Raw genomic sequence first — 23,389 nt, forward strand, 5'->3', positions numbered from 1 at the left:
AATATAAAACATTTTACAATCTCACAAATTCAAACACTTTAAAAATCCAAGGAATTTAATGATTTAAAAAAAATCCAAAGTCTTAAAACCATACATCAATTTAGAGCCCTATAATGTAAAATAAATAAATACATAAATCTTATTTCAAGAAGGGAGAATGAGGGCACAGTCACAATCAGATAAAGTAAAAACCAACACCAACTGTATAGTAATTCAACACCCAGGATTCACTCATGATCTTCTGGACTCCTCCTGGGGCTTGGGCCACTTCCCTGGCTCTGCTCTCTGCAGCACGCACAGCTTGTCTTCTCTGCTCAGGCTGGCTCTACTGCACGGCTGCTACTGTTGGTAGTGCTTGTCCCATGGTGTTGACAATTCTAAAATGATGTGGACTTCTGCCACAGTTGGGCTGCACATTCACCAATAGCCTCTACTGTGCCTTCTTCTGGGTGCCAAGCCTCAGCTGTTCTCCCTGACCACTACTGTTTGAGAAAGAGCGACCCCTGGGAGATCGGTTATCACCAATCTAGAGCTGGGCTGCCAGCAATCTCTAGAGTACAGCTTGTGTGCTGACACTTGGAGACTGACACTTCCTACACGACCACTTGAGTGATGTGGGTCTTGTCTTAATCAGAGCCAATTCTCTGTCCCAGCAGAGCAAAGGTTCTACTTTAGTGGTTCTGATCTCTTGTTAACCACAGCTAGTCTTCAGCTCCGGCTGATCAGAACCACAGATTCTTCACACAAATGACCCAGTAGAGTCTGTTTCCCTCTGAAACGTCACAAGCCAGGCCTCCACTGTTTCCACTGTTGTCAGCATTCTTCTATTCCTCCACAACAGCCCACTGCTCTCTCTAGCCCAGTGTCCTAAAGTCCTCTAACAGACAGCCAGATTGTCTTTGGGAAGACTGTCAGCAGCAGCCCACTCCTGACGCAGTTTCTGTCCTAGGTGGGTATCACTGCTCTGATGGAACAATACCCATTCCAGTTGTGGAGGAGCGGGATCACTGGCTCACACTGTCTTACTGCTCACTGAAGAACTTCAGGAAGAACTCAGACAGCAGGACCTGAAAGCAGGGCTGATGCAGAGGCCATGGAAGGGTGCTGCTGACTTGTTCCTCATGGCTTACTGAGTCTGCTTTCTTAACAGAACCCAGGACCACCAGACCAGGGATGGTGGAACCACCCACAATTGGCTGGGTCCTCCCCCTATCAATCTCTAAGATAATTTACCTACAGGTTTGCCTACAGCCCCATCTGATGAGGACATTTTCTAAATTGAGTCTCCCTCTTCTCAGATTACTTTATGTTCTGTCAAGTTGACATAAAATGATCCAACCTAGGTCATTAAAGAATGTCCTTGCAAAGAAATACACAATTCAAAAATCTGGATTTTCTAGTATATTACTCAGCTAGAAATGAGGCATGTAAATTAATCTTTCAAATTACAAGTTGAGAAAAGGGAGATATCAAATTTTTTTTCTTCCTGAGGCAGAGTTCCACTGTGTAGGGCCGACCGTCCTGGAACTCGCTCTGTAGACCAGGCTGGCCTTGAACTCAGAGATTTACCTGTCTCTGACTCCTGAGTACTGTGATTAAAGGTGTGCACAACCACTGCCCAGCCTCAGATCTGATATTTATGTCGGAGACCAATTGCAATATAGACTGAATGTCCTAAGCAGTACAGTGAGTTTGGAGGGAAAGGAGGTATTGTCTTAATCAGAAATAAGGGAGTGGCCAGGGCAAGGGTATTCAGGTTTGGATCTTAACTATACCCTAAAGGTTCAATTCTGACAGGCTTGGCTCCCAACTTTCTCTGGTGCTACTGTGAAGTGGGAGACAGACCCTTGGAAGACTCAATCCCAGTAGTATGCCCTCCTGGGTACAGAGACCCTAGTCCCTTCTCTCATCTCTTGCTTCCTAGCAGTCATGAGCTGATCCTCCTCCCCTATGAAGTATTGTGCTCTCATGAGCCCAAAGCAATGTGGGAAAGTGACCATGGACTAAAATCCTGAGTGAAAAAAAAAACCACCAAAAAACAAAAACCCTTTCTTCTGTAAATTGTGTACTTATCAAAATCTCTGTAGGCTCAGGACTATAGTCTAATTCTGAAGAGCTAAAGGGAACCAAGGCACAGATAGCTTCTGTCTGAGTGTGGAATCTGTATATAAGCCTATCACAAGATGAAGTAGCCCATTTCTAGACATAGAGGACTCCTCATTACTTTGGAGGTTTCCAAGATGACCTGCAACTCTATCTGACAGAATCCTCGGAAGGGTTGACTAGAACACTAGCCAGCCACTAGGCTCTGTGAAATGTTTCTCAAGAAGAATCTGGAGAGTCTTTTAAACAGTTAGGAATTCCCATGGTTACGTGAGACCTATCAGAGGTGTCCAACCCTTTCATTCTGCACTATGATGCTGTGTCTCCAGATATGCGTAGCCTTCCTCAGAATGATCCCTGGGATGTATACAGGCCACTGCACACATGTAGCCATGAGAGCAACACGTTATGCATCAAGCTCACACTTGGGTAGATGAAATCTAAATGACACTGAGGAATGTTCTAGTCCCAAGATGCTCAAAGTATAGAATATTTGAGTAGTTTTAAAATATTTACTATTCTTATTTATCTATTTAAACACAGCAGGGAAAATCTTTTACTTAGTTTCTATAGGAGTGTGGAGTTTAACATTACCATATTTCTGTAAAAGTATCTAGTCCTAAAAAAACATATAGTATGGCTTATGCCTAGCAGACATCCCAAACAACATTAAATATAGCACAAGATTAATATCCATGACTTAAGATAAATGACGACAGTGCAATATGACTTCTATTTAATGATTGCTAAAGTATAAAATGGTCTACTTTTAATAATTCAGAGAAAGCCATGAGTCCTTTTTCTTAAAAAAAGCACACATTTCTGTAATTTTCAATGCATTTTTTTGAGTAAGTAAATATAGGTGTACTTCAAGCTGGAATACTAAACCAATGAGGACCTTCAAGAACCTTCAAGGACATTTGACAATATCAAACTAGCTGGTGAAAGCAGCAGCAGCAGCAACAGCAGCAGCAATAACAACAGCAACAACAACAACAGCAGCAACAACAGCAGCAACAACAGCAGCAACAACAACAGCAACAACAACAACAGCAATAACAACAGCAACAACAACAACAGCAGCAACAACAACAGCAGCAACAGCAGCAACAGCAGCAGCAACAACAGCAACAACAGCAGCAACAGCAGCAACAACAGCAACAACAGCAGCAACAACAGCAACAACAGCAGCAACAGCAGCAGCAGCAACAACAGCAACAACAGCAGCAGCAGCAGCAACAACAGCAACAACAGCAGCAACAACAACAGCAACAGCAGCAACAACAACAGCAGCAACAACAACAGCAGCAACAGCAGCAGTGACAACAGCAGCAACAACAACAGCAACAACAGCAACAACAGCAGCAACAGCAACAACAGCAGCAACAGCAGCAACAACAGCAGCAACAGCAGCAATGACAACAGCAACAACAGCAGCAACAACAACAGCAGCAGCAACAACAGCAGCAACAACAACAGCGACAACAGCAGCAGCAACAGCAGCAGCGACAACAACAGCAGCAACAGCAGCAGTGACAACAGCAGCAGCAACAGCAGCAGCGACAACAACAGCAGCAACAGCAGCAGCGACAACAACAGCAGCAACAGCAGCAGTGACAACAGCAGCAGCAACAGCAGCAGCAGCAACAACAGCAGCAACAGCAACAGTGACAACAACAGCAGCAACAGCAGCAGCGACAACAACAGCAGCAACAGCAGCAGCGACAACAACAGCAGCAACAGCAGCAGTGACAACAGCAGCAGCAACAGCAGCAGCGACAACAACAGCAGCAGCAGCAACAACAGCAGCAACAGCAACAGTGACAACAACAGCAGCAACAGCAACAATAACAGCAACAGCAATAACAGCAACAACAACAGCAGCAACAACAACAGCAGCAGCAACAACAACAGCATCAACAGCAGCAGTGACAACAGCAGCAGCAACAGCAGCAGTGACAACAACAGCAGCAGCAGCAACAACAGCAGCAACAGCAACAATAACAGCAACAGCAATAACAGCAACAACAACAGCAGCAGCAACAACAGCAGCAGCAGAACCTTAAGCACTGGGAAGAAGGAACAGTCCATCAATCACATAAATTAAGTTTATTTTAAAACTTTACATGTGTTTTAAATAAAGCTTATAAAAAACCAGCCAACCTTATGTCAATAATTGGAACGAATGGCCTACTAGTCTTAGCAGTTCCACAAATTTCCAGCAGGTGGCAGATTTCCATCGTTCTCATCGTCTGTGCTAGAGTTCATCATGAACTGAAATTGCAGGGGATGGAAAGTTGATTTAGTATTTGAGATCTCAAAATATAAAGTTAACCTAAAATGTCAGCAAGAACTGAGAAATATAAAATGCTCAAGTTTTGACAGATAATCCTGCTTATTAATATACTATCTATATGTTCACATTCAGTGTGGGGATAGCTCTTTGTATATTTTGGTATCCATTCTGAAGCATCATAAACATATCATGTTATTCACCTATAAATGTGAATGTACACATGTCTATGAGAATAAACGTGTGTGTGCACATGTGCATGTGTGCATGTGTGTGTATATATATATATACATATATATAATTAGTATTTTGTGAAATACTATAATCAAATAAGACAAGATTAAAATCCCATGCTATTTAAAGTTAATGATGCTAGACAGATCTTTTAGGATACAGGCAGATTATGCACCATGTGCTCGCCTCTATGATGGACGTACAAGGGTAGGAAGGTGTATGTGGTCCTTCTCTAATACAGGAAGACAGAGCATTCAGACTGAACACTAAGTACCATACGAATGCAAGGTCAAGTCTAATGAAGACTCTATAGCAGCAATGGTCTCCTTCCTCCATGTTATTAAGCTGTAACACCCTCTGGCTGAAGAAGATTCAGAACACAAAGTGATATTTTGTAGGTAGAAGTTAAAATATTAATGAAATGCAGTCTGATCTTTTATTTGAGATGCCATATTATTAAATTACATTTCCAAGATGATAAATATAAGAAGATAATAATAGGATGAAAAAAATAGACACAAGATGCCATTGGGGCAGAGTTTCTAATGATCATGTTGATCTAGGGGGAAAAAAATCTATGCACATCAGTCAGGAATACACAGCCAAGGTGCTGAGATGTCTTTTCTGATGGTGGCTTGGGACGGCTCAATAGAGAACCTCAGCAGACGTCAGTCAGCTAGTGAAGAAATGACTGATTCAGGCATACCACTCGTTACACACCAATCCTTCTATATCACAGAGAGAAACCGAGATGCTAGTGTTTATTCCAAGATAAAAGTGGAAATCTATTGTGTAGGTATAATGTTATTGAGCACTGTATAAAGATTATTCTTTTATTATTCAAATGCTGATTTCTGTGCTCCCATATCTGGTTGCAATCCTGAGAATCTCCTGTCCCAATGTAGTGAAAACATTACTCCCCACTTATTCCCTGATTGGTCAATAAAGCTAGCTCATCAGCCAATGACAGAGCAGGGGAGAGACTAGGGTTGGACTTCCTCCCAGTCAGGGGAGGAGCAGGAGAGAGAAGTGGAGATTCTACAGGGAGAGAGTTGATGAGGTAACTCCTAGAGGTCAGAGAGCCAGATGAGTACTAAAATGTAAGTATCATGGGAATTTTGGCTAGGAGGTAGCCACATTAGGGAATTTTAGCTAGGAGGTAGCCACATTAGCTTAGAGGATTAAAACAGTAATATTGCTCAGTTGTGCCCTTAAAGCTTGTTATATAAATATAATAGTTCAGTTTCAATTATTTGAGAGCTAGCTGGGTTAAGAGGAAAACTGCAACATACTTATTAAAAAGCCATCCTTCTTTTCTTCTTTGGGAGTTTCTTAGTGTGCTTTGATCATAGTCACATCTCTCCCACGCCCTCTAAACCCACTTGACTTTCCCTATCTGGCTAGTTCTATGTGTTTTTCCTTTCCCTCTCCCTCTCCCTCCCCTTCCCATCAATTCCAGTCCAATTTGTGTTCCTCAACTTCTTTTGGGTATGGGGCCTGCCCTGGAGTGTGTACCATGTCAGAACACTAAAGGGAATTATTTTTCCCCCAGCAGCTATCAAATACCAACAGCTCCCCTGCTAAGGGTGGGACTTCATGCCCACTTCCCCTCTCCATGCTGGGATTTTGTTTTGTTTTGTTTTGTTTTGGAGACAGGGTCTTTCTATATAGGTAGCTTCATCTGTCTTTGAGCCCACAGTGTAGCCCAGGCTGACAATAAACTCACTAGATGCTGGAATTAAATGCATGCTCCACTATGCCCAGCTCAAGCTGGGGTTCTGAGTGAGTTTGTGAAGCCTTGTGTGTGCTGTTACAGTTCGTTCCTACAGTGTGAGCTACTGTGTGCAATGTCTTGTATCCTGAAAACAATGTTTCCTGGAACTACTTCTACCTCTGGCTCTTAAACTGATTCAGAGATGGAGAAAGATTTGAACAAGCATGTCTTTGAAGATATACAAATGGTAACTAAGTATATACGAAGATGTTCAACATCTTAATAATTAGATAAATGCAAATAAAAACCCCAATGAGACCGAAGTGGCAGCTGCCAAAAATAAAAAGCAACAGGAACCTTCCAACGAGGAACAGTGTTGTGAGGATGGGCAGAACCAGAACACTGGTTTACGTGTAACCCGAAGGAAAATACTACAGAGAGTAACAAAACTCAACACCTAGCATTTGATTCATCAAATTTCATTTCTGTATCGTCAAAAGAATTAGAAGTAGAGTCTCGAAGAGATACTTCAGAGACAGCATTATTTACAATAGCTAAGAAATACAACAGCCCAGTTGTCAATGGCCGAAAAGACAGATGAAGCATGGACATATGTATTCTATCTATTATTTAGCTGTTACCGAGGGAAGCAGGACTGGGGTGCAGGTCAGGAGTACAGTGTGTGTCTAGCATGTGTTAAGTCCTGGGTGTGATTTCTGGCACCAAACCCCTGACCAGCGTCAGGCCACACACCCCTGTCCAGCAACAGGCCATACTTATCAGATGTTCAGGTAGGCCACCCGCCCTTAAACCTTCTCCATTCCCTGATTCCCTCAGACAGATACATCTTGCCCAACCACAGGCCACCTTCGAGAAGACCAGTCTTCGACTCAAGCAGAGACTCCATGCTGGAGCAGAGGCCACACTGGCCACCAGATCTCCAGCCTCAAATTCTGGTTCAACCAAACACCATATAGGCCAGAAGGCCAGGAGGAAATAGGACAACAAACATCCAATGATGACAAACCCAGAAGGCGGCACCTAGATCTATAATCCCCCAAAGCTAGGTGCCCAGACACCAGCAGTTAGGATACACTCAACAATATCCAGGGCAATGCATCATCACCAGAGCCTAGCTTTCCTACTACACCAAGCCCAGGATATTCCAACAGCGCTGAAGCACAAGAAAGACCTTAACCAACTTTATGAAGATGATAGAGGTCCCTAAAGAGGCAGTGAACAAATTCCTTTAAAAACGTGAGAAAAATACGAACAAACAAAAATGGAGGAAATGAATAAATCCCTTAAAGAAATTTAATAACAAACAGTGGAAGGAAATGAAGAAACTGGTTCAAGACTTGAAATGGAAATAGAGTCAATAAAGAAAATACATACTGAGGAAACTGGAACTGGAGAATCTAGGTGAGTAAGCAGAAACTAACAATAAAGGAGATGGGAAAGAGGCTCTCAGGCATGGAAGATATGAAAAGGAAATTGATATATCAGTGAAAGAAAATGTTAAATCTAAAAAACTTCCTGACACAAAACATCCAGGAAATCTGGGACACCATGAAAGCAACAAATCTAAGAATAATAGAAGAATAAGAATCCCAGCTCAAAGGTCCAGAAAATATTTTCAACAAAATCATTGAAGAAAATTTCCCTAAGCTATAGGAGATACCTGTAAAGAGAGAAGCATTCAGAACACCACATGGATTGTTCCAGAAAAGAAAGTCCTCACACAGTCCACCACCACCGCATAATAACCAAAACACTAAACATATAGGACAAAGAAGAATATTAAAAGCTGCAAGGGAAAAGGCCGAGTGACACATAAAGGTAGAACTATCAGAATTATACCTGACTTCTCAATAGACTTTAAAAGCCAGGGGGGCCTGGGCAGATAGATGTCTTTCAAACTCTAAGAGACTACAGATAGATATAAGTCCAGACTACCACACCTAGCAAAGCTGTCAATCATCATAGGTGAAGAAAACAAATTATGCCACGATAAATTTAAATTTAAACTTCCCACAAACCCAGCCCTAAAGAAGACACTAGAAAGAAAGCTCCAACTCAAGGAAGTTAACTACATACATGAAATTATTTCACCCTGCAAAACAAAAAGAAGGGCAACACACACACACACACACACACACACACACACACTCTACTACTACAGCCACTGCCACCAATAACAGGAATTAACAAACACTGGTAATTGATGTCTCTCAATATCAATGGACTCAATTCCCCAATAAAAAGACACACAATAACAGAAAAACAAAATTCATCCTTTTGCTGCATCCAAGAAATACATCTTAGACATTACTTTAGGATAAAGGTTTGGAAAAAGGTATTCCAAGCAAATGGACTAAGAAACAAGCTGGTGTAGGCATTCTAATACCTAACAAAGTGGGCTTCAAGCTGAGACAATAAAAAGAGATAGGAAAAGAACACTACATACTCAGAAAAAAATCCATCCAGATATTTGAGTTCTTAACATCTATGCTCTGAATGCAAGGACACCCACTTTTGTAAAAGAAACATCTCTTAAAATCACATTTGGATGCCCCACACAGTGATACTGGAAACCCACTCATAGCAATGGACATGGAATCCAGACAAAAATGAAACAGAAATATTGGAGCTAACAGACATGACAAACCAAATGACCTGATGTACTTACAGAAGATTTCACCCAAACACAAAAGAATATAACCCTTTTCTCAGGACCTCATGAACTTTCTCCAAAATTGTCCACATAATCAGTCACAAAGCAAATCTCAACAGATACAAAGAAACTGAAATACCCCCTGCGTCCTATCAGACCAGCACAGATTAAAGCTGTATTTCCCCTGTGTCCTATCACACCAGCACAGATTAAAGCTGTATTTCGACAACAAAAGGAAGAACACAAAGCCTACAATCTCATGGACACTGAAGAACTCTTTACTGAAGAACCCCTAGATGAGGGCAGGAATAAAGAAATCAAAGATGTTTCAGTGTTCAGTGAAGATGAACTGAAGACACAACATACTCAGCTTATGGGACACAATGAAGTTGGTGCTTGGAGGAAAGCTCATGGCACCGAGTGCCTTCACAATGAGATTGGAGGGATCTCATACCAGCACCTTAATAGCACACCTGAAAAGTCTAGAACAAAAAGAAGCAAGCACACCCAAGAGGAGTCTATGGTAGGAAATAATCAAACGGGATTGAAATCAAAGAAACAGAAACAAGAGAACAATAAAAACGAAGAGTTGGTTCTTTGAAAGAATCAACAAGGTAGACAAATCCTTATCCAAACTAAAAGTTGGAGGGAGAATAAACAAATTAACAAAATCAGAAATTAAAAGGGAGCATAACAACAGACATTGAAGAAATCCAAAGAATCATTAGATCATAGTTAAAAGCTTCTATTCCACAAAATAGGAAAATCTAACCAGAATGAACATTTTTTTGATAGATACCACTTACCAAAGTTAAGTCAAGATCAGACAAACAATTTAAAAAGACCTATTAAACCACGGAAAAAAGAAGCAGGCATTAAATGTCTCCCAACCAAAAAAAATGGCTGAGGGTCAGTTTTAGCACAGAATTCTACTTTATTTTCAAAGAGGAGCTAATGCCAATCCTCAAATTATTGCACAAAATAGCAACAGAACGGAAATTGTCTGTAGTTGGCCTTTTAGCTACTTTGTTGTTTCTTTTTAATTCCACCCTTCTCCAACCTTTTCCTCCGCTTTTCAACCCTCTAACACTAGTTAGGAGAAAAAAACAGAGGGCAAAGGGGGTGACATCATCATTAAACTACTTCCTGCTGGTATAGGGGCATCGAGATCCTTGGGGGCAAGTTTGATCCTCACCATCAGACTATCTTCTTGTTTCTTCTTTGTACACTACTTAACAAACTGCAGCCACCAGCAATCAAAGCAACCAATCAACAACCAATCAACAACCCATCACCAAAACCAACCAATCAACCACCAATCACCAAAACCAACCAATCAACAACCAATCACCAAAACCAACCAATCAACAACCCATCACCGAAACCAACCCTGTGCTGGGATTCTAGCATTTGTATACTCTCTTAAAAAGTCCCCAGACATCACACAATCACAAAACTTTCTGAGCTTGCAAAATCATGCTCTTGCTAAAGCATGAGGAAAATCACAGTCAGCTGCTGTGGACATCTGAAGCATCCCCATATCCCACACCTGGGATTAAAGAAAAACATATTCTTATAATACATCTGTACTTTTTTTAAGAAATGAAAATTCTCACTACAATTGCCAAATTCATTTTATGAAGTCACATTAACCCTGATCTCCAAACCACACATAGATTCAAGAAAGAGAAAGAATTACACACCAATTTCCCCTTTAAACTTATATGTAAAACACTCAACAAAACACTCTAAAACAAAATCTAAGAAATCTACAAAAAGATAATTAACCATGATCAAGTAAGCTTCATCCTACAGATGATTCAACAAAAAATCAGTCCATGTGATCCACCATATAAACATACTGAAAGAAAAAAATCCCATATGATCATCTCATTAGATAGCAGAAAAACCATTGATGAAATCCAACACCCCTTCATGATAAAAGTTCTGGAGAGATTAAGGATAAAAAGAACATATCTAAACATAATAAAGGCAATTACAGCAAGCCTATAGCCAAGATCAAATTAAATGGAGAGAAACTAAAAGCATTTCCACTAATATCAGGGACAAGACAAGGCTGCTTACTCTCTTCATAGCTACTCAATATAGTACTTGAAGTTCTAGCCAGAGCAATAAGAAAACTAACAGAGAGCAAGAGAGAACAAATTGGACAAGAAGAAGTCAATGTATTCATATTTGCAGTTAATATAATAGTATACATAAGTGACCCTAAAAATTCCTACAGGAACTTGTAGCAAAGAAGCTGGATACAAGAATAACTCAAAAAAGAAATCAGTACCCTCCTATATACAAATGACAAGCAGACTGAGAAAGAAATTAGGGAAACAACACCTTTCACAATAGCCCCAAATATTGTAAAATATCTTGCTTGGGGTACCATTAATTAATTGAAAGACCTATATGACAAGAATTTTAAGTCTTTGAGGAAAGAAAGAGAAAAAAATTCAGATGGATAGCCTTCTCATGATCATGGATCTGTAGGATTATCAAGTAAAAATGGCCATTCTACCAAAAGTGATCTACAAATTCAAAGCAATCCCCATAAAAATTCCAGCATAATTCTTTACAGGCCTTGAAAGGACAACCCTCAACTTCATATGGAAGAACAGACAGCTCAGGAGGGCTAAGCAATCTGAGCAAGAAAAGAACCTCTGGAGGCCCCATCATTCCCAATTTCAAGTTGCACTACAGAGCTACAGTGATAAACGCACCAAGAATTGGCATAAAGATAGACACTAATCAATGGAATCAAATCAAAGACCCAGACAGACGTAAGTCCACACACATAGACCTGGACTTTTGATAAAGAATATAAGTACATAATAGAAAAAAGATAACATCTTCAAAAATGGTGCTGGACAATCTGCACATTGAAAAATTGAAGGAGACCCATATCTTACCACCCTGCACAAAACTCAAGTCCAAGTGGATCAAGGACCTCAACCTAAAACTGGATACTAAATCTAATAGAACCGAACTGAGGAACGCTCTTGACTTCACTGGTACAGGAGACAACTTCCTGAAGAGAACGGCATAGCCATTAAGATCAACAATTAATAAATGGGACATCATGAAACTGAAAACTTCTGTAAGGAAAAAGATACCATCAATTGGACAGAGCTATCCTACAGATTGGGAAAGGGTTTTTACCAATTCCATATCCAAAAGAGGTCTAATTTCCAAAATATATAAAGAACTCAAGAAACTAGACATCAACAAGGCAAACAATCCAATTAAAAAAGTGGGGGTACAGATCTAAACAGAATTCTCAACAGAGGAATCTCAAATGGCCAAGAAACACTCAAAGAAATGCCATTGGGGAGAGGCAAATCAAAACGACTGACTTGGCGATTCCCTCTACACCAGTCAGGTTGGCTAAGATCAGTAACACAAGTGACAGCTCGTGCTGCTGAGGGCGTGGAGCCAGGGGAGCACCCCTCCAGGGGAGCACTCCTCCAGGGGAGCACTCCTCCTTGGTTGCTGGGAGTACTTTGTACAGCCACTGTGGAAATTAATATGGCAGGTCTTCAGTAAATTGGTCCATCTACCTCAAGACTCAGCTATACCATTTTTGGTCATGTATCCAAAGGACTTCCCATCCTACCACAAGGATGTTCAACTATGTTAGCAGCTTTCTTTATAATAGCCAGAAACTGGAAACAACTTAGATGTCCCTCAACCAAAGAATGGGTAAAAAGAAAAAGTGGTTCATTTTACTCATTGGAGTATTACTGAGTTGTTATAAAAATGACATCATGAAATTTGTAAGCAAATGGATGGAACTAGAAAAGATCATCCAGAGTGAGGTAGTCAAGACTCAGAAAGACAAACATGGTGTGCACTTGTAAGTGGATATTAGCTGTGAGTAAAGGATAATCATGTTACAATCCAGACCCAGAGATGATGAGTAACAAGGAGGACTCAAGGATCTCCCCCAGAAGGAGGAATAGACTTCACAGGTGGGCTTTGAGTGGGTAGAGATGAGGGGTCTAGTGCAGGGGAAGGGGTGGAGGGAGAGAGTCTTGGGAGAAATGACTGGAGTTGGGGGGATTTGGGAAGCAATGTGAAAGAAACCTGTGTAATAGAACTCCCTGGAATCCATGAGGGTGACAGTAGTGAAGACTCCTGGTAACTGGGGCCACGGAACCCAAACCAGCCATCTTCTGCAATCAGGCAAGGCATCCAGTTGATTGGGACACCAACCAGCTACAAAACCTTTAACCCACAAGGTCCTGCTTGCAAGATGTGCTGGGGCAATGGTGGCTCAGAGCTTGTGGAAATGGGCTGACCTACGATTGGTCTAACTTGAGGACCACACACGTGGGAACCCATGCCCAAACCTGCCTGGATGTCCAGGATCTGGACACTGGATGCCCAGAGACCTAGAGCCTGATCTTAGTCATACTGTGTGCATTTTCCCTGCAGACATCTGTGTGCGCCATGTGAACGATCAGTGTCCATGGACGTCAGGGAAGGCAGCAGAACACCTGCAACAGGAGTTACAGATGGCTCGGAACCACCATGTTGGTGCCAGGAACTGGACCCGAGTCTCCTGCAGGATCAGCTCCCACTTACTTACTGAGCCATCATCTTTCCAGTCCCTAAAATGAAATCTTAATCACATCATATATTTTCTTAATGAAATACTAACATAACTTGGTGGCTTCCCTAAGACCAGACTGTGACTCATCCTGAGCTCATCAGCACAACATCGGGATCACATCTCACCACAGGGTAAGCACTTACTTGTACTTTTCTTCTTATTTTCAAGATGATCTAATAGTTTCCGGATCTCGGTATCATACTCTACCCATTCTGGGACAATCCTTGCGGCAGCTTCTAGTTTGGGTTCTTTTGTTTTGGGATTATTGCACTAAAATTCAAACAAAAATTGTTAGTAAAACAATAACAAGAACAACAATAAAGACCACATTCCAGGAAACAGAGGAAGCACTGAGAGCCTCAGGGCAGATGTGAGGCAGTGCCATTGTGAAAAGCACAGCCCACTATGTACTGGGTGGCTAGACATTAGCCAGACGGATTAATTAGTGATGGGCACTGGGTTGGCCTGTCCACTCCTTCAGAGCCTGTGAAATAGAGGACCAGAACGACATGGATTTAATTACTGAGAGCAGCATAGCAGCAAGCTTCCTGGTAAAGAACAGCAATGCGCTCTGCTGTGAGACACATCACATCACTCTGTCCCTTCCTGCTCTAAGAGAGGCCAAGGCCAAGCACTGACACAGCCTAGGAAACGCAATACAAGACAGGCTTACCATGCAGGCTGCAGCAGTAGCTTCTGGCCTGGTGAAGCTGTACTACCCTATAATCTATATCGCACTGAGTCTTGTCCAAATGCTTTCAATGGAGACCACAAGACTGGGAGACAAGCCAGGACTCACATCTTACCACTGAAACTGTGTGCTTCGCTTTACTATCGATGATGACAGGAGATAGAAAATGGTTCGCTAGGGAAGCAAACCCAAAGCAGCCATTCTGAAAATGCCCTTGCTGGGGGTCGGGGATACATGAGAGTTCTGTTATCACTCTTCCTTGCTTGGGAGCTCTAAGTGAGGATGTGACAGAAACCGAGAGGAGGCAGGTGGACACCTTGTGTTTGGGCCAATCTGGCATACCAGAACACGGCCCTTCTCCATGACATATCCAGGCTTCTGCCATGTATCTTTTTAAAAACTGCCCTCTCTAGCAGCTCAGTGGTGCGCTGTTTTCTAAGACCCTCCTCCTGGCAGGGGCTTTACTGTCCTTCTATTAAGCTCATGTGGTGGTGTGAGTGAAAGTCGCCCCCACAGGCTCATGCACTTGAATGCTCGGTTCCCAGTAGGTGCAACTGTTTGGGAGAGAGGAGGGGGTGTGTCACTGGGGACGGGCTTTGAGATTTCAACAGTCCACACCATTCCCAGTTAGCTCTCTCTGCCTTGTGCTTGTGCAACGAGATGTGAGCTCTCGGCCATTGCTCCAATGCCTGCCTGGTTGCTGCCATGATCCACACATGACGGCCATGGACTCTGACCCTGTGCAGCTGTAAACCCAGTGAGCACTTTTTTCTCTGAGTTATGTTGATTTGATCATTGTGTCTTGTCACAGCCACAGACAGGTAAGAGAAGTAGGTTCCCAGGTGGCTGGCTGCTGGTGTGACAGGCCTGTCCCATCTGGTTTTGGGGAAGTATGGGACACTTTGGGACTCTGGTGGGGTCCTGGAAGACAGCAGTGGGGCTCAGGAGCTTTCAGAAGGACACGGTACTGGCAACGCCTTATCCTCTGGGCTGGGACCACTCGTGATACTTTGGCAATTACTCTAGATGCTTCCCGCCTTGTCTCAACCACTGAGCCATCTCTCTAGCTCCATGTTCCTTAAGTTTTAAGTGTTTTTGAAGAAGAGCTATTTGTGTCAACATCAAAATTTGTGCCATCCTTCCTTTCTCTGTGTGTGCTGCTGCTACGAGAGACCTGTCTATCCAAACTCAAAAGCTCCTCTTACATGTGGACATAGACACATCGCCAACTCCTAACAAAAAGGAGACCTTCAGGATTCAAGACGTGTTCCCTCTCTTGTTTACCTGTTTACCTTCTTCTACAGTAGACTATCTAGTGGAGAGACGGCAGACAAGTGTCCTTCAGTTTGGACGGGGGTACTCTGGCTTGGCAGCTGTGGTCTCTCAGAGTTTGAAATACATTGTTCGAAGCCCTCACGGTTTTTAAAGTATCTGCTGAGAAATATGCTTTCATTCTGATGGGCTTGCTTTCATAAATAAGCAGGTGTTTGCCCCTTGAAGCACACATACAGTTGAAAAATGTGTTTTCTTTGTTAAGTATTTAGGGTTTTAACTATACTATACTGTGGTACAGTTCTCCTTTGGTCTTGTCTATTCTCTATCCTTAGTTTATCAACTGACTGAAAACTCTGGTTTTCTCCTTCTCTGCCCACGAGTCACAGACATGCTCTTCTCACAGTTCCCCTGGCCCTCACATGTTCTACTGTACTTTCTTTGGAATTTCTCTTTTTCATGGGTCACTTTATACTTCTGTCCTCGCAATCAGCACAGCTGTAGGTAGCTTGGGGACCCTGAGCACGGCTCTTTACACATGCCCTGGAGACTAAGCATGAGAAGTGCAGTGCCATGGGACTTGTAGAACGACATGCTCTTATGCAAATAAGGACTCGGGTGCTCACCAGGTCGATTGTCTTGGCTCTTTGCTTAGATTCGTCATCACACCAGGTTTCGCACCACAGCCAGTCTTGAGGAAGAGACTTGATGGCAACTTGGTAAATCATATTGTTGGGGAGATCCTATGGAAAAAAACTACTATGCTATAATTTTATGTCACATCATGTATGAATTCATGACCTATAACCACATCCAGGATCAGATGAAGAGGAAGGTCTAAGAACCATCCCTCTGCTGCCTGCTGTGCCCAGACAGCCTCACTTTCTCTACTCCCTTGACTATCAGAACCAGGATATAAGACAACCAGTGCTGACCTGTGCCTGCTCTGGTTAGTTACGTAATTTTTAAATTTAAAAAATATTCATCTTTATTTATGTGTATGGGTGCTTTGTCTATCTGTATGTAAGGCACTCTGCATGTGTGCTCGGTGCCTATTGAGGCCAGAAGAGAGCACCAGATCCCCTGGAACTAAAGTTATAGACAGTTATAGGCCATTGCTGTAGGTGCCGGGAACCCAGTCCAGGTTGTCTGGAAGAACAGTGCATGTTCTTAACCTCTGAGACCCCTCTCCAGCACCTATGTGGAACTTCACCACATTCCCCACATTCTCAAGTAATTTTCCATCTCTTTGCTGGTAAAGATGTTGCAAATATTTTGCATTAGATGTTCCATGTATCCCTATGATTCATAGTTTTAGGGTTCTACTCTCACCAGTCCTACTAAATATATTACAGGAAATCCTAGAAAAGTAAAGTCAAACAAGAAATGGGAATAAAATGTGTAGATTGAAAAGAAGGGATGAAGCTACTGCTTTCTGTGAGTAAGGGATTGTCAATCAGTGAAACACCTGGACCAACAGGAAGAAGGAAATCACATCAAAGGGAAATGGCTACGAGTAGAGAAGATCACACTAAGCACATTAAGCCAGTCTTGGAAAGACAAGTATCATGTTTTATCTCATATGGAGTTTCTATATTTTGTATAGATATATGAAATTATCTATACAAAAATGAACAAAACAAAATCAAAAAGTGAGGAGAGAAGCTACAGTACTTATGCACAGTGGAGTTGTTAAGAAACGGTGAAATCCTGTGGCCTGCAGCAAAAGTGAAGTGGAGGACACATGTTAAGAGAGGCAGGCCGTCGGTACAGAGACTGACACTCATGCTTTTGCTCATGCACAGGAACTAACCAAGTGCAACCTGGAAGGGGCGAAGGAGAGGGCAAATGTGAAGAGACAGGCAGGGCAGCCGGTAAGGTATCACCATACATTGTTGAAAACACCTCACTGAGTCCCACTAACATGTAAATTACTGTGTTAAAGCAACAGAACCAAGACCATTCTAGTCTGTGACCTCATCTCTGTTGGTCTCCCCTCTTTCTCTGACCTCCCCATGTCCTAGTGATAAGGCCATCTGGCAAACACTGCTTACAGCCCACAGGCAGCCAATGAGTATGCAGTGCAGTGGCTTTGAAGATGCCTCTTGATGTCAGGCAACAGAGTCGATGCGGAGAGGCACAGCAGAGCATCCAGCAATGCCTGCTGCAGGTTCCTGACACACAGAAAGCCTTTCTTCTACTAGGATGTACAGTACAGTGTTATTACCAATAGATAGCTAATACAAAATGGTCTCTGGGTTCTCTCTGCTGAGAATAAAGCTATGAACATTCATGTACAAGACTACGGGTAACACAAGGACAGTAGGTATGCCCTTAATCTCAAAATAAGCAAACTTCTTACATTCCTCAAACACAAAATGCCCACTTTCAGCATTGGGAATAGAAGTATGAGAAATGCTTTGGCCTCCATAGGAAACACATTCAGACACTGCCTTCACAGGAACAAGCCTACTCTACACTGAAAACCCCAGACCTCACTGGCCATTCGGAACCCCTTCCTACCATGTTTCCCATTTTACTTTTTCTCCAAAAATCAATCACACACAAATATGTATACACACATATATACATATACTGCAACCAGAATTAAAGCATTCTAAACAATATGAATAGTTTTTGTAAACAGAAATAGTAAGGATTTTTGGCTGTACTATCTTTCATTTCTGTTTAAATTATCTGAAATATTTTGGAACAATAATCAATAATTTAATGGAATGCAAGGGAAAGGTGCTTGTCAAGTAAATAATTACATATTTTTCACAGTCTACTTTTTAATAAGGGTTAGACCTCTCCTCTAGTCCCCCACCTACCAGAGGTAGGGGAAAGAAAGGTTATTAGGACACCGGCCGGGGAAGTGGACCCACTTAGACATAGTTCTTTGGGAAGATTCTAATCTCCGTTCTTCTCAGTCCAGCCCACTAACAAACACCACACAGGGATCACCAGATGCAGACCAGTCCACTTGGCAGACACCATCCAGCAAGGGCAGGTCAGTCCAGAGCAACCTGAGAGGACTGCCAATTGGTCCAAGTGCGGGACAGCAGCTAGAAGCTCAAGCAAAGGCCAGCAGTGCAGGGTGAGCCAGTGCATGTGCATCACCAGAAGACTTGGGTAGGGGGGAGCAAAGCTTGAGCTCCCACTGTCTGCGGGGTCAGAGTTATAGTCTTTCTTTTTAAAAAAATTTTTATTGGATATTTTTTATTTACATTTCAAATGTTATCCCCATTCCCGTTCATAAACCCCGATCCCATCCCTCCTTCCCCTTCTTCTCTAAGGGTGTTCCTCCTCCCCAACCACCTACCCTTCCCACCTCCCCACCCTGACATTCCCCTACACTGGGGGGTCCAGCCTTGTCAGGACCAAGGACTTCTCCTCTCATTGATGCCCAACAAAGCCATCCTCTGCTACCTATGCAGCTGGAGTCATGGGTCTGTCCATTTGTACTCTCTGGATGGTGGTTTAGTCCCTGGGAGCTCTGGTTGGTTAGTGGTGTTGTTCTTATGGGGTTGCAAGCCCCTTCAGCTCCTTCAATCCTTTCTCTAACTCCTCCAATGGGGACTCCAATGGGAACTCTAACTCAGGTCAATGATTGGCTGTGAGCATCTGCCTCTGTATTTGTCAGGCTCTGGCAGAGCCTCTCAGGAGACAGCTATTATCAGGCTCCTGTCAGTATGCACTTCTTGGCATCAGCACTATTGTCTGGGTTTGGTGGCTGTATATGGGCTGGATCACCAGGTGGAGGGCAGGCTCTGAATGGCCTTTTCTTCAGTCTCTGCTCCAAACCTTGTCTCCATATCTCCTCCTATGGATATTTTTCTCCCTTTTAAGTAGGATTGAAGCATCTGCACTTTGGTCATCCTTCTTCTTGAGCTTCATGTGGTCTGTGGATTGTATCTTGGGATAATTTGAGCTTTTGGTTTAAAATCCACTTATCAGTGACTACATCTCATGTGTGGTTTGTGTGTGTGTGACTGGGTTACCTAACTTAGGATAAGATTTTCTAGTTCCATCCATTTGTCTAAGAATTTCATGTAGTCATTGTTTTTGATAGCTGAGTAGTACTCTGTTGTATAAATATACCACATTTTCTGAATCCATTCCTTTGTTGAAGGACATCTGGGTTCTTTCCAGCTTCTGGCTATTGTAAATAAGGCCGCTATGAACATAGTGGATCATGTGTCTGTGTCTTTCTTTTATGTTGGAGCATCACTTGGGTATATGCCCAGGAGTGGTATAGCTGGGTCCTTAGGTAGAACTATGTCCAATTTTCTAAGGAACCTCCAGACTGATTTCCACAGTGGTTGTACCAGTCTGCAATCTTACCAAAAATGGAGGAGTGTTCCTCTTTCTGCACATCTTTGTCAGCATCTGTTGTCACCTGAGTTTTTTATCTTAGCCATTCTGACTGGTTGAGGCGGAATCTCAGGGTTGTTTTGATTTACATTTCACTGATGACTAAGGATGTTGAACATTTCTTTAGTTGCTTCTCAGCCATTCGGCATTCCTCAGCTGAGAATTCTTTGTTTAGCTCTGTACCTCATTTTTTAATAGGGGTATTTGGCTCGCTGGAGTTCTTGAGTTCTTTATCTATATATTGGATATTAGCCCTCTATCAGATGTAGGATTGGTAAAGATCTTTTCCCAATCTGTTTGTTGCTGTTTTGTCCTAATGACAGTGTCCTTTGCCTTACAGAAGCTTTGCAATTTTATGAGGTGCCATTTGTTGATTCTTGATCCTAGACCATAAGCTATTGGTGTTCTGTTCAAGAAATTTTCCCCAGCGCCCATGTATTCAAGGCTCTTCCCCACATTTTCTTCTATTAGTTTGAGTGTATCTGGTTTTATGTGGAGTTCTGTGATCCACTTGGACTTGAGCTTTGTACAAGGAGATAAGAAAGGATCAATTTGCATTCTTCTACATGCTGACCTCCAGTTGAACCAGCACCATTTGTCGAAAATGCTATACTTTTTCCATTGCTGGTTTAGCTCCTTTTCAAAGATCAAGTGACAATAGGTATGTGGGTTAATTTCTGGGTAAGTGATCTTATTCCACTGATCTACCTGCCTGTCTCTGTACCAATACCGTAATTTATTTTTATCACTATTGCTCTGTAATAATGCTTGAGGTCAGGGATGGTGATTCCCCCACAAGTTCTTTAATTGTTGGGAATAGTTTTGGTATCCTGGGTTTTTTGTTATTCCAAATGAATTTGCAAATTGCTCTTTCTAACTCTATGAAGAATTGAGTTGGAATTTTGATGGGGATTGCATTGGCAAAATCTGAGGATTGCTTTTGGCAAAATGGCCATTTTTACATTATTATTAACATGGATTGGCATGTTAATTCTGCCAATCCATGAGCATGGGAGAGCTTTCTATCTTCTGAGATCTTCAATTTCTTTCTTCAGAGACTTGAAGTTCTCATCATGCAGATCTTTCACTTGCTTGGTTAGAGTCACACCAAGGTATGTTATATTATTTGGGACAATTGTGAAGGGTGTCATTTCCCTAATTTCTTTCTCAGCTCATTTATCCCTTGAGTAGAGGAAGGCCACTGATTTGTTTGAGTTAATTTTATATCCAGCCACTTTGCTGAAGTTGTTTTTCAGGTTTAGGATTTCTCATGAGGAATTTTTGAGGTTATTTAAGTATACTATCATATCATCTGCAAATAGTTATATTTTGACTTCTTCCTTTCCAATTTGTATCTCTTTGAACTCTTTTTGTTGTCTGACTGCTCTGGCTAGGACTTCGAGTACTATATTGAATAAGTAGGGAGAAAGTGGGCAGTCTTGTCTAGTCCCTGATTTTAGTGGGAATGCTTCAAGTTTCTTTCTATTTAGTTTGATGTTGGCTACTGGTTTGCTGTCTATTGGTTTTACTCTGTTTAGGTATGGGCCTTGAATTCCTGAACTTACCAGAACTTTTAAAATGAAGGAGTGTTGAATTTTGTCAATTTTTTTCTCAACATCTAATGAGATGATCATGTGTTTTTTTTCTTTGAGTTTGTTTACATAGTGGATTAGGTTGACAAATTTCCATATATTGTACCTTCCCTGAATCCCTGGTATGAAGCCTACTTGATCATGATGGATGATTGTTTTGATGTGTTCTTGGATTTGGTTTGCGAGAATTTTATTGAGTATTTTTGCATTGATATTCATAAGGGAATTCTCTTTCTTTGTAGGGTCTCTGTGGTTTAGGTATATGTGTAATTGTGGATTTATAGAAGGAATTGGGTAGTGTTCCTTCTGTTTTTATTTTGTGGAATAGTTTGGACTGTATTACTATTACTTCTTCTATGACGGTCTGATAGAATTCTACACTAAACCCATCTGGTCCTTTGCTTTTTTTGGTTGGGAGACTTTTAATAACTGCCTCTATTTCTTTAGGAATTATGGGATTGTTTAGATGGTTTATCTGATCCTGATTTAGCTTTTTTTTTCTTTCACAGTTTTTAATTGGATAATCTTTTATTTACATTTCAAATGTTATTCCCTTTCCCAGTTTCCCAGACCTAAGCCTCCTATCCCATCCCCCTCCCCTTTTCCTATAAGGGTGTTACTCTCCCCAACGACCCCCTCTCCCCACCCCCAACATTTCCCTACACTGGGGGGTGGTCCAGCCTTGGCAGGACCAAGGGCTTCTGCTCTCATTGATGCTCAACAAGGCCATCCTCTACTACATATGCTGCTGGAGCTGTGGGTTGGTTCATGTGTACTCTGTGGATGGTGGTTTAGTCCTTGAGAGCTCTGGTTGGTTGGTATTGTTGTTCTTATGGGGTTGCAAGCCCCTTCAGCTCTTTCTCTAATTCCTCCAACAGGAATCCCGTTCTCAGTTCAATGGTTTGCTGCTAGCATTCACCTCTGTATTTGTCATGCTCTGGCAGAATCTCTCAGGAGACAGCCTATATCAGGCTCCTGTCAGCATGAACTTCTTAGCTTCATCAATCTTATCTAGTTTTGATGGCTCTGTGTGTGTGTGTGTGTGTGTTGTATCCCCATGTAGGGCAGGCTCTGAATGGCCATTCCCTCAGTCTCTGCTCCAAAGATTGTTTACATATCCATGTTCAGTGAATTGATGAGAGTGGGGTGTTGAAATCTCCCACTATTATTGTGTGAGGTGCAATGTGTACTCTGAGCTTCAGTAAGGTTTCTTTTATGAATATAGGTGACCTTGTATTTGGAGCATAGATATTCAGAATTGGAGTTCATCTTTCTGGATTTTTCCTTTATAAATATGAAGTGTCCTTCCTTATCTTTTTGGTAACTTTTGGTTGAAAGTGGATTTTATTCCATATTAGAATGGCTACTCCAGCTTGTTTCTTGGGATCATTTGCTTGAAAAATTGTTTTCCAACCTTTTACTCTGAGGTATTGTCTGTCTTTGTCTCTGAGGGGTGTTTCCTGTTTGCAGCAAAATGCTGGGTCTTCTTTAGATATCCAGTCTGTTAGTTTATGTCTTTTTATTGGAGAATGATTCCATTGATTTTAAGAGATATTACAGAATAGTGTTTGTTGTTTCCTGTTCTTTTTGTTGTTAGAGATGGAATTAAGTTTGTGTGTCTCTCTTCTTTTTGGTTTGTTGCAAGAAGATTACTGTTTCGCTTTTTCTAGGGTGCAGTTTTCCTCCTTGTGTTGGTGTTTTCCATCTATTATCCTTTGTAGGACTGGATTTGTGGAAAGATATTGTGTAAATTAGGTTTTGTCATAGAATATCCTGGTTTCTCCATCTATGTTAATTGAGAGTTTTCCTGGATATAGT

General features: G+C 41.9%; 1 protein-coding gene across 4 annotated transcripts in view; it reads right to left on the minus strand.

Annotated features, from left to right (window-relative positions):
* Positions 1-2,817: 2,817 nt before the first annotated feature.
* Positions 2,818-23,389, minus strand: part of Uggt2 (UDP-glucose glycoprotein glucosyltransferase 2) — a 166,053-nt gene continuing 145,481 nt past the window's right edge. For all 4 annotated transcript variants that reach the window (XM_063274903.1, XM_063274902.1, XM_063274905.1 and 1 more), the window contains 3 exons: positions 16,232-16,348; positions 13,786-13,912; positions 2,818-4,377 (listed from right to left, as the gene is read on the minus strand). In XM_063274903.1, coding sequence (XP_063130973.1) covers positions 4,361-4,377; positions 13,786-13,912; positions 16,232-16,348 — 261 coding nt within the window. In that variant the 3' untranslated portion in view covers positions 2,818-4,360. The remainder of the gene's footprint in view (positions 4,378-13,785; positions 13,913-16,231; positions 16,349-23,389) is intronic.

The sequence above is a fragment of the Rattus norvegicus genome, chromosome 15 (genome assembly GCF_036323735.1).
Source record: "Rattus norvegicus strain BN/NHsdMcwi chromosome 15, GRCr8, whole genome shotgun sequence".
Lineage (NCBI taxonomy): Eukaryota > Metazoa > Chordata > Mammalia > Rodentia > Muridae > Rattus > Rattus norvegicus.